General features: G+C 45.6%; 1 protein-coding gene across 2 annotated transcripts in view; it reads left to right on the top strand.

Moving 5' to 3' along the window:
- Positions 1-12619, top strand: part of SERTAD4 (SERTA domain containing 4) — a 49730-nt gene that overhangs the window by 29396 nt on the left and 7715 nt on the right. For both annotated transcript variants that reach the window (XM_063443872.1, XM_063443873.1), the window contains exon 3: positions 11290-11405. In XM_063443872.1, the coding sequence (XP_063299942.1) occupies positions 11290-11405 (116 nt within the window). The remainder of the gene's footprint in view (positions 1-11289; positions 11406-12619) is intronic.

Genomic DNA, 12619 nt, shown 5'->3' with positions numbered 1-12619 from the left:
ACTGATGAGGGCGGTGACATGAGAGAAACGGACCCCCAGGAAGATGTTAAGATGCCCTAAAGAGGTGTGTTTTCACTGACTTCCTAAAGGACTATAGGCTCCGGGAGAATCTGATGGCACAGGCTAGCGAATTCCTAAGGAACAGAGCAGACCTGGAAATATCCTGCAGATGAGAGTTGGCAGTAAGGGAACGAGCAGATATCAGTAGAAGGTTATTTGCTGAGCAAAAGGAACAAAAAGGTAGTGGGGGCTCTGTAAGTTAGTGTTAGCAGGTTGAATCGGATCCTGGTTAATTCATTGCCTTTGAAGGAGGTGTCATCACATTCTAAATTTAGAAGTTCACAAACAGGGACTCTTTCACCACCACGCTCTTTTGTCTAAAGAAAAAATACACATACCAGTAAACAGCATCATATTTAATTGAAACATCCGATGCATAAATTGCACATAAACAAAAGATACATCTAACATTTTTATATATTGATTGCATATAAGGGAACCCCACCAAAATGATAAATATTTAAATATACACAATTTTAATGTTTCATTTAATCATTTGTATCTTGCAGAAGTAGTGAGGGATAAAGGTGTAAAAAAAATTATGTAAAAACTGGTCAGATATAGATTGACTGTGTGTATTTGTAAGGAACCTGCTTCTAGAGAAGATGCATTTTTCTAAAAATGTTACCAAAATGTAAATATAATGTTTATTGGCAAATACCCTTCCTATATCTGTACTACACGGGGTATCGCATGAATCTACTGATGACTAGTAATGTCTATAGTGTACTCTCCTGGAGTGAAGGGGGCAGTAAATGGGGTAGTTTTGGTAGGAGAGAAGGGGTTAACCAAGCACTGTAATATCAGGACTTGAAGGATCACCATACTTTATTTCAAAGCAATGCAAGGATAAACGTTTCACAAATTTGATCTCAGCACTGTATATTAATTAATTTTGTTTGCCTAGTTTCCAATATAGTTTCTAGCCGATACAGTTTCTATAGTTACTATTACTCTTTTCACTGTAATATCATTTGTGATAATAAGTTCTCTCCGAACTTGAGCAGCACATTACATTGTCTAATTTTAATATTTGTAAGGAGTGAGTTAAGGGGGGATGCAGTGCGCCAAGGAACTCTTCTTTAACCGTGGACTTTTCTTTCTCTGCAAAACCAGTGAATTTGCGTTACAGTCGCACATCAAACTAGCTTTTAATGTGAGCCCACCCTGTCTCTCTCACAGCCCCATTTAGTTACATTCACCGGTCATGCTATCTGTCACATACTCTTAACCTGTTTTATACAACCACCCAGTCACATTCATACACCCTGTCACATACCTCAATACATTCCCATACTGCCACTCACCTAGTCACACTCACCCCACTCTCTGAACTACATATATTTACCAACCCATAGCCATACTCACCGACATGGTAACATCTTACCCATTGTCCACCTCCCTGTTCACATATTTCTACCCACCTAGTCACCTACACCTACCAACCCAACCAGTCACATAGTTTCCAAACCCGATAAACCTGGATTTATCCACCAAAACCGTCAGATTCACCTAACTACCCTCCAATCGATCATTTCCAACATACCCTATGCACAGGCTAAGGTACACACATTGTATACATGCCCTCATGCACACATTATACAGGTGTATATAAAGAAACTAGATCTGCTGTCATTTACACACATTTGTAAGAAATTTCATATTTTCATAACCCCTCACCGTCAGTGTCCCGAGAAGCAGGACACTGGTGGGAGGGAGGTAAAGGGGGCTAGCCAATGACTCTTTCATACCTAATCGGGGTGGTATGGAGGCATTCATTTTGAGCGGTTTAGGATTTTGTGAATGGGAGAAGTGTTCCACTAACATGTGCAGTGTTATGGTTAATAATCATTATTAGTGAACAAGTTTACCTAGATTTTTCAGGACTGTGTTTCCTATGATACACTGTATTGTGAAAAGTATGGCATATAAAAGAAGCAGACTGTCACGTCTATACATTTGTTATGAAGGAACACAACTGCAGATTTCTTATAGTTTGAATATTTATTATAAAAAGTAAAAGGTATTGACTTTAATTCCAATTTACAGGTACTGTAGCTTTAAGTAATAAACGATAACTGAAATCCACAATTATATGCACTGTAGCTTTAAGTAGTAAACGATAACTGAAGTCCACAATTATATGCACTGTAGCTTTAAGTAGTAAACGATAACTGAAGTCCACAATTATATGCACTGTAGCTTTAAGTAATAAACGATAACTGAAGTAGAAAGAGTTCTTTAGTAGTAGTAATTAATTAGGTGATAAGAAGTTACATTAGCTGTTCCATAGACTTTAATTGAAGTAAGATAGATGCAGCTAACTGAGACAAAGTATGAGTTGAAGTTAGCTGTAACGGGTTTGTTTTAACGAAGGACTTTGGAGACAGGAAATAACAGCTTTGTGATGCAACGCTTATCACAGAGGTTTTACTTAGCTTCCGGCACATAGAACACTGGTTCCCGAGATCTCCTCAGAGGCGGTTTAGCCTGAATGGTGAGAGTTCAGCTTTAGTCGTGGATGAGGAAAGGCGAAGGGAACTTGAAGTCTTCCAGTCCGGTCTGGTAACAGAGGGCTTTCACAACGATGTTGCAGCCGGTTCGTGAGTACGGAACGTAGTTCAATAATCCAGCGTCGATCAGCTGGTGCGGTCAGATTAAATAGGCAGACCGTGTCATGAAGAGGTGTGGCTAAGCTCCGTGGAACCAGGAAGTAAGAGGATATCGTAATTAAGGCATGACACAGACATATAACAGGGGGAGAAGGAGATATTGTAAGGGAAGAATTATTAAGCTAAATCCATAAACAGAATTGAAAGGTCCTACATCCAGGTGTCAGTGAACATTATTTCATCCCTGATAAGGGGGCCTACCTGTTCACACCCATGTCAACAAAGAAAGAAGCTGGCATACACAAATACAATAAAAGTTATTCACTAAAGTTTGAATTGCCGAGTATTCAACTTGGATCTCAGCAGTGTGTATTTCTACATTTAATTGTATTTTTTTAGGCTTCATAAATACATATTTATAAAATCTACGAGATAAGTAAACATAAATTTAAAAACTCAGGAAAATGGCAGTTGCTTTTGAAAAACAAAATGGCTGGCTTGACATATGCGTATCCACAGATCAACTGAACTGGAGATTTATATATTCAACTTGGTTACATTTTGTTTGTTTTCAAGTAAACACAATCCTTTGCTTAGTTAGCAGACCTGAATGCTTGTATTTCACCAAGTGATTCTACATTTGCTTAGCTGAGGTGCTGTGAACAACAGTGCAATTGGGTTTTGCTAACTCATGTGGGCAACTGTCTGTACAAACGTCAAGTTGTGTCGCAAGAAATATTTTTCAAATTCTCGTCTGTGAGTTTTATTTCTCCCACATCAACCCACAAAGTCTTATTTCTCCTGCAGGAAATTTTATTATCCGCATTATCAGGGACATTTGTTTCTGATTGTGACAGACCCATCCCGCTGGACTAAACCTATTGGGTTCGTCTGATTTGCCCAGTACTTATGGTCCCTGAGAGATCCTGCGGAGAGTTGTGACTTTGCACAACTAACAGTTCGAATACAGCCAAAACCAACGAAGCGCTAAAGCTATCAAAGCCTCGTGGTGGCCGACATCGGACAAAGGGCCACGTGGCGGCGGCCATTTTACCTTCGAATCCGCCGACCCGTACTATCGACGATACTTCGACAGTACAACGTAGTCGAAGTACCGATCCACTTCGAACAGGACGTAGACATTTTTAGGCCAACAAGTGACCGACCGTATAGCCCGAATCCAGGGAACTCTTTTGGGCACGAAACGGTAGCTGCGGTCGGTCATAAACGGACATTCGAGTAACTTTGGATTCACTGGAGGGATTGGTGTGATTTTTGAGACTGTTTATGATTTAAGTATGCTGAATCTGAATATGTGCCTTTTATGTGAATATGATGGATGGATTTGGAGTTATGAAAGTTGTATAAAAATATATTCTAAACTGCCTGTATAATAAGATTATGTGTCACACCAAGGGGAGGGAATGTGTGGGATGTACCATCGATGCCAGTGGTTGTTTTATGCCTCCCCTTGGGTGTGGCCTGTGTGTGTGAAATGCAAATAAAAGGCAGGCTGGCTGTTCCAGTCCTCAGTTCATGTTTTACCCTCATAATGGAGCTTGGTCTCGTTATTGGGGGAACCGGGAATACAAGTGACTAACGACTGTGTCTGGAGCTCGGAAGGTGGTACCGTAACAACTGGTGGCAAGCGACGGGATGATCTTCAACGCCCAAAGAAACCGCTACGACCAAGAATAAAATGGAACTACAATACCAAAACCTGAGAAGAGCTACCTTAAAAGACTTATTGGAACAAAGGGGCGGACAGGCCAGTAACCTCAAGAAGAGGGACATTATTGCTTTATTGCTGGAAATGGATGGAGTACCAGCGGCAGAGGGAACCAATGGACCCAGCCCAGACGACAGAACCCCCGAGGAGGCAAGGTTTGACCGGGCGGTAAAAATTCGGCTGGCCCATTATGGCCCCAACCCCTCCGCGGAGATCGTCACCCAGGTTCAAGCCGCTGTGGAGGCCAGCCTGCTACGCCAAAACGGTACTGCAGCGACCCCAGTCACAGCAAACCCGGGGGACAAACAGAAAGTGCCGTTTGCGGCCTTCAAAGCCTTCAGTGAGACCGAAGGAGAGATTGACGGGTACCTTGCGGATTTTGAGCGGCAATGTGCTCTGCACAAGGTACCCCCGGCAGACTGGGTTGCTATACTGTCCGGCAAGTTATCCGGCCGGGCCAACGACGCTTTTCGGGCTATTCCGGATGAGGAGATCGGGGATTATGTTACCGTCCGGGAAGCTTTACTTGCCCGGTATGCCGTTACACCCGAGGCATACCGGAGGAGGTTCCGGGACACTGCAAAAACAACTGGGGACTCATACGTGGAATGGGCCTGCAAGGTACATCGCACAGCCGCCCACTGGATGGCAGGGTGCCAGGCGGTGTCGGGAGAAGAGGTGCTGCAGATGTTTTTATTGGAACATTGTTTCGACAAATTGCCGACAGGGGTCAGAGAGTGGGTACGAGACCGTAAGCCTTCCACTCTACACGAGGCGGCTCGCTTGGCCGATGAGTACACTGACGCTCGCAGACTGGACAATTCCATCACCAAGGCCACAGCCGGAGCGGAATACCAACCAGCCGCTGCCACGTATCAGCCTCCCATAAACAGACCATCCGCACCCCCTCCGGCTGCCCAGTACCAACGTCCACCCCGGTTTAACGCCCGAGAGTACTCTGAACCCCTTCGGTGCTTCCTGTGCAATCAGCTAGGGCACAGGCGACAGGAGTGCCCGATGAACCGTGCCAACAGGAACCAGTCCTGGAGGAAACCCACGGGGGCCCCTTCCCCAGCACCTCTTCCAGCCGTCCACTGTGTAGAGGAAGAGGAATGCTGGGGCATATTACATGAGGCGGACCCTGTTCAGGCTGCCCACCAGGACAATCGACAACACCACAGACAGAGTGTAAAGGTCAACGGAAAGGAAGCCAGTGGGCTACGAGACACTGGTGCAACCCTGACTTTGCTCCAAAAGCACCTAGTGTCCGAAGCGCAACATACCGGGGATACCGTGGCAGTACGAGTAGCCGGGGGTGCAGTATTTCGTCTACCCGTGGCCCGGGTACATTTGGATTGGGGAGTGGGCGCTAGACACGTGAATGTGGGGGTCATTAAGGATTTACCCGCTGATGTTCTTCTTGGCAACGACTTGGCCCCCCTGGTTTCGGCCTTTGCTCCCATGGGCCCCGCTGCAGTGGACGCTGTTACGACCCGTGCCCAGACCCGTGCCACTGAGGCCGGCCCACCTGCTGTTGAGACCCAGGTAAGACTCTCTACCCCGACTTGTACCTTAGACCAGGCCCCGTTCGGCTGGGATACCCCAGAGATGTACGGGAAAGAAACTAGGGAGGACCCGACGTTAGCCAAGTACAGAGCCAGGGCCGACGCTGGGGAAGAAGGAGTAGGTGGGGAACACTACGAGTGGGTGGGGGATAGGCTGTACAGGATCCCGAAACCTTCCCCGAAACCGAATGCCCCTTCGCAGAAGCGACAACTAGTAGTACCTGCAAAGTATCGGCAGGAGATTCTGCGGATTGGGCATGACGTGCCCTTAGCAGGTCATCTAGGTTCCCACCGCACAGCTCATAGAATCACCCAAAACTTTTTCTGGCCCAATTTTAACCGAGATGTGCGGATGTATTGTAGCACGTGCGACACTTGTCAACGGGTAGGTAAGCGGGGAGATCATCCAAAAGCTAGGCTACAGCCGATGCCTATCATTGGAGAGCCTTTTTCCCGCATAGCCGTTGACATTGTGGGTCCACTGGCCAGGGCTAGTCCATCCGGTAAGAAATATATTCTTACTGTGGTAGACTACGCCACCCGTTACCCAGAGGCAGTAGCACTGTCCAATATAGAGGCAGAGACGGTTGCTGATGCCCTGGTTAAAGTCTTTACTAGGGTCGGGTTCCCGCAGGAGATCCTCTCGGATCAGGGAACCCAATTTACCGCTGTGCTCACCCAGCAGCTGTGGAAGGTGTGCGGCATCAACCCGCTACTTAGTTCACCCTATCACCCACAGACTAACGGTCTCTGCGAGCGATTTAATGGTACCCTCAAACAGATGCTGAGGACCTTTACTGACACTTGCAGAGACTGGGAGCGATTCCTGCCTCATCTGCTATTTGCATACAGAGAGGTGCCCCAGGAATCAACTGGGTTCTCCCCCTTTGAGTTACTCTATGGGAGAAGGGTTCGTGGACCCCTAGATCTCATTAGAGGACACTGGGAGGGGGAGACAGAGCAAGAAGGGACCCCCATAGTACCGTATGTGCTGGAACTCCGGGACCGTATGGAGAAACTATCCCTGATGGTAAGGGAAAATCTCCGGGCGGCCCAGGGGAAACAGAAACGATGGTACGATCGGGGTGCTCGACAGCGGGTCTTCCAGGTTGGGCAGAAGGTCCTAGTGCTCAAACCTGTGAAGGCAAACAAGATGCAAGCATCTTGGCAGGGCCCGTACAAGGTGTTAGCTCAGGTATGCGATACTACCTATCTCATAGCCAGCTGTTCGGATGAAAGGGTACAACGATCCTTTCATGTGAACATGCTCAAGGAGTATCAGGAACGACCCGAAGATGTTGCAGCAGTTTGTGCCCCAGCTACCGACGACACCGAGAACTTACCTTTACCGGACCTGTTAGAAAGGGATCCCCAGACCGACCTTACTAGCCTCGTACAGTTAGGTGACCGACTAAGCCCGGCCGAGAAAACCCAGGCAAGACAGCTTCTGTGGGAGAAGCAGGCGACATTCTCCCAAGAACCAGGGTACACCCCACTAGCTATACACAAGGTCGAGACACCCGGACAGAACCCCCTACGACAACCTCCATACCGCATCCCGGAAGCAGTCCGAGAAGGAATGCGGAAGGAGATACAGGAGATGACCCGGCTGGGGGTTATTGAGCACTCCGATAGTCCGTGGGCGTCGCCCGTAGTCCTAGTACCCAAGAAAGATGGGACCACCCGGTTCTGTGTGGATTACAGGCGGCTCAACGAGCGGACTACCACGGACGCCTACCCGATGCCCCGGATAGACGAGTTATTAGACCGCATTGCCAGGGGGCGCTACCTGACCACCATTGACCTATGTAAAGGGTACTGGCAGATCCCCCTGGCCGAGGATGCTATCCCCAAGTCGGCCTTCGTCACCCCGTTTGGCCTATACCAGTTTAGGGTTATGCCATTCGGGATGAAGAACGCTCCGGCTACCTTCCAGCGTATGGTGGATAGGCTCCTAGATGGCTTCCAGGGATTTGCATGTGCATACCTGGACGACATCGCGGTTTACAGTGAGTCTTGGGAAGACCACCTAGTACACGTAGGGGTAGTGCTGGACAAGATTCGGGCCGCCGGCCTGACTCTGAAACCAGACAAGTGCCATTTAGGCATGGCAGAAGTGCAGTACTTGGGTCACCGGGTGGGTTGTGGGAGCCAGAGACCCGAACCGGCCAAGGTGGAAGCAGTAGCTAACTGGCCCACACCTATCACCAAGACCCAAGTACTTGCCTTCCTAGGGACAGCGGGTTACTATCGACGTTTTGTCCCCGACTACAGTACGATTGCCAAGCCCCTAACTGATTTGACTAAAAAGAATTTACCTAGACAGGTCCTGTGGTCTCCAGCTTGTGAAGCCGCGTTTCAAGCCCTGAAGCAGGCTCTTGTGAATGCCCCTGTCCTGGCTGCCCCAGTCCCTAACAAACGTTTTCTTGTCCACACAGACGCTTCCATGTATGGACTGGGGGCTGTGCTGAGCCAGGTCGGGGAGGATGGCGGAGAACACCCTGTCGCATATCTCAGCAGAAAGTTACTACCTCGAGAAGTGAGTTATGCGGCAGTAGAGAAAGAGTGTTTAGCCCTGGTCTGGGCACTGAAGAAACTGAGCCCCTACCTATACGGACAAGAATTTTCCCTCGTAACAGACCACAACCCCCTCGTCTGGCTTAACCGGGTCTCTGGGGACAATGGCAGACTGCTGAGGTGGAGTTTGGCCTTGCAGCCTTATAATTTCACTATCAGCTACCGACCCGGTAAGCAGAATGGGAATGCGGATGGGTTATCCCGGCAAATAGACGTCCCTATTCTCTCTAAGTCCGGTCATCCCCAAGTTGACCCGCCACAGGGTCAAGCCGGGTCTGCCGGAGTGTTCCACAAGGAGGGAGCCATGTGACAGACCCATCCCGCTGGACTAAACCTATTGGGTTCGTCTGATTTGCCCAGTACTTATGGTCCCTGAGAGATCCTGCGGAGAGTTGTGACTTTGCACAACTAACAGTTCGAATACAGCCAAAACCAACGAAGCGCTAAAGCTATCAAAGCCTCGTGGTGGCCGACATCGGACAAAGGGCCACGTGGCGGCGGCCATTTTACCTTCGAATCCGCCGACCCGTACTATCGACGATACTTCGACAGTACAACGTAGTCGAAGTACCGATCCACTTCGAACAGGACGTAGACATTTTTAGGCCAACAAGTGACCGACCGTATAGCCCGAATCCAGGGAACTCTTTTGGGCACGAAACGGTAGCTGCGGTCGGTCATAAACGGACATTCGAGTAACTTTGGATTCACTGGAGGGATTGGTGTGATTTTTGAGACTGTTTATGATTTAAGTATGCTGAATCTGAATATGTGCCTTTTATGTGAATATGATGGATGGATTTGGAGTTATGAAAGTTGTATAAAAATATATTCTAAACTGCCTGTATAATAAGATTATGTGTCACACCAAGGGGAGGGAATGTGTGGGATGTACCATCGATGCCAGTGGTTGTTTTATGCCTCCCCTTGGGTGTGGCCTGTGTGTGTGAAATGCAAATAAAAGGCAGGCTGGCTGTTCCAGTCCTCAGTTCATGTTTTACCCTCATAATGGAGCTTGGTCTCGTTATTGGGGGAACCGGGAATACAAGTGACTAACGACTGTGTCTGGAGCTCGGAAGGTGGTACCGTAACACTGATATCTATAGTAATAAAGGGTCTTGCAGTTGAATTATGTTTGGGTGCGCACATAATGGATATTATTCTAGCGGATGCATTCAGGAAAAAGTGCTTAGAGCAGTAAAAGGCCTTGCAGGGAAGTAACATAAAGTTAGTGGGACTAAATTCTATAGCAGAATGATAATCTTTTCCAGTTACAGCTGGTATAGATCACCCAATGGGACTTAGTCTACTCATTATATGAGATCTACTCTAAAATATTAGAAATGTAATAAAGAGCATTGTTGGCTTTTAATGAGTTCTAAGTACAAAAGCTCAAGTTTGGAAAGTAGAACAGATGAGGGAGGGAGTTAATTTAGTCGAACACGTGTTCTGTTCTTTTGTAGCAGGTATGGAGCATTTTATAAAAATAAATAAATAAATACTGATCGTAACTATACTTAGATTACCAAAACACACTCTTCAAGAGAGACCGTACATTTCCGAGTAAACATATTGTACATATTGTTACAACTATAAACAGATTAACTATATCTGATTCTCATTGATTTGGAGACAAACTTAAAGCAAGCCAGCAACCCCTGTGTATTATAATGACTGTAATGTTCATTATGACACGGAGTGAACATTTGCTAGAATAGCTAGGCGTTAACTGTTACTATTGATGTACTAAAATGAGATGTTGCCGTTTTAAAGTGGCTCTGTCTTTACGTTCTATACGATATAGCATTGAAAAAAAATGTCTGTAGCTTGTGCTAATGATTCTTTAGAACTATTTATCACTTTTTTTCTTTAAACTGAAATATTCCCAGCTAGCACTGGGCATTTTGGGTAAAGAGCATTATCAGAGAGCGGTTTTAGAACCATTTCCTGTTTTAGTGCAAAGCTAGGAGTTTCTCTACCAATCGCAGACTCTGATTGGCTGCCCGCCTCTTGGACTCTCGATGCAGCCTTTGGTTTTTTTTTCAGTAACTGTCACCGAAGGTTTTAAAATTGTGATACAATTACAAGATGTCCGTCCCTACTGGTGATGTTAGCTAAAACTATTATAGCTTGATTAGATGATAATTCTGTTAACTAGTCGCCTCGTTGTTTTAAAGGTTGATTTATGGCAAAAATATTCATGTGACACTGCTATGTTCAGTCCATCTGGCAAAGACGTTTGGGAGTTTAGTATATGGATACACTTTAGTATATAGATACATCTATGGCAGTTATTACATTTTTTTGACCAAGACCCAAATTTCATAGTTTGCCCACCCCTTTATTATAAATTTTAAAATTAGCTCAGCAACTCTATGAAAAATCTGCAAAACCGCTTTTCATTTTTCTTCAAAAAGGCCTCCATTGCACTACAATAGAGCCAGTACAATTTATTAAAAGCCGGGGTCCGATAAATATGATGTGTTCAATCTAAAGCATGGGGACCCAATTTAGGGTCCTTAATCAAGAAATACCAACCGCTGGCCTATACCATAGTATTATTATTGATGGCGAGCTTGGCACAGTATTATTCATGGACGCTGGCTGAATATCACAGGGGTCGACAGATGTCGGCTGTGCGAAGTTTGGTCATAACTGGTAGAATCTGTTGTAACTGAGTAGTATTTTGTCTGTGAAACTTCCAGCTAGCTACATGTCATCTGTCATATCTGATTTATTACTACAGAATCACATTACAGGGGACTTTCAAAGCCAATCACAACATCCAAGATCACATACTTTAAAAGGAAATATCTAGAAGAAGAGGATTGCCACCCGCCACTCAGCAGCTGTAGTCATAAAGTATGTTTTTATTTTATTTATTCGTGACTGTTTTACTTTCTAAATGTGTTGCTTTTATTTCTAATCGTTTACTTTGTGTTTAGTTTTGGACATTTCTACCAAGTTTTCTTCATTGTAACTACAGTAAATAATAGCGTACCAGATGTATGGAAGACTATGATAACACGCTAAACGCATAGCCCACGCATCTGGACAAACGACACGCAAACAGGGATGCATGGGGGGCAACTGCAAATAAATAGCCCAATTTTAGACCAAACCAGCAAACTCTACTCCCTTTCTTAATTTTAATTTCTTTAATATTAAACATTTTACACGAATACTGCAAGAACTAGAATGTGATAATAATAGAATACAATTACATAATATAGTTTAGTATTGTGTTGTGAGACAGCAGCCTACAACACTCTCTATTCCAGTTGCCCCCTTTGCCAGCCCACCCTTGCATGGGCAGCGGAAAATTGGAGGTGGGGGAAGGAAATGGATCCCCCTCCTGATAATATTGTTGGATTAAGATAAAAGAGAGACTATATGCCACTCACCTCCCAAAAATCTGATGTAGCTATTAAAGGGACCGGGTAGGTACCCAGACCACTTCAGCTCATTAAAGTGGTCTGGGTGCAAACACCCATCACCCTTAACCCTGCAGTGGTAATTATTGCATTTTTATGAACTGCAATAATTACCTCTGAGGGTTAACTCCTCCTCGAGTGACTGCCTACCATACAGCCACTAGAGTGGTCCATTATCTGACGCTAGGAGTCTAGGCCAATTCCCTGGCTTTGAACCCCTACCTGTCACAGGTGCCTTATTTCACAGCCCTATTTAACCTTGACCTGCAGAGAGTCCCAGGAGGAATGATTTCCCAAGTAAGTGGATTAATCTTATAAGAGCAGGTCTTAGGATGTTAGAGTAGGACCTGCCAAGAATGGGGTACATTGGCGTTGGCAGGCCTATGCAATGTATGATCATATACTGTAACTAAACCCCCTTCATTTTTGCCTAGGTGAGGTGTTTTTAAAAGACTATTACATTCTGTGAGCTTTGAAGCTCGTGTCTGGATTCTGTATGATCTTGAAGGATTGGACCTTATTTTACATACACTATATATGAGGCTGATAGAGAGAGAATACTAATTACCCCTTTTTTCACTGCACATGACAAGGTGCCTAATGCATTTATATTATTTTTGAAGCATGTTTACTGCATTGAAG

The sequence above is a fragment of the Pelobates fuscus genome, chromosome 2, assembly GCF_036172605.1.
Source record: "Pelobates fuscus isolate aPelFus1 chromosome 2, aPelFus1.pri, whole genome shotgun sequence".
Taxonomy (NCBI): Eukaryota; Metazoa; Chordata; class Amphibia; order Anura; family Pelobatidae; genus Pelobates; species Pelobates fuscus.
This window is presented reverse-complemented; position numbering and strand designations above follow the sequence as displayed.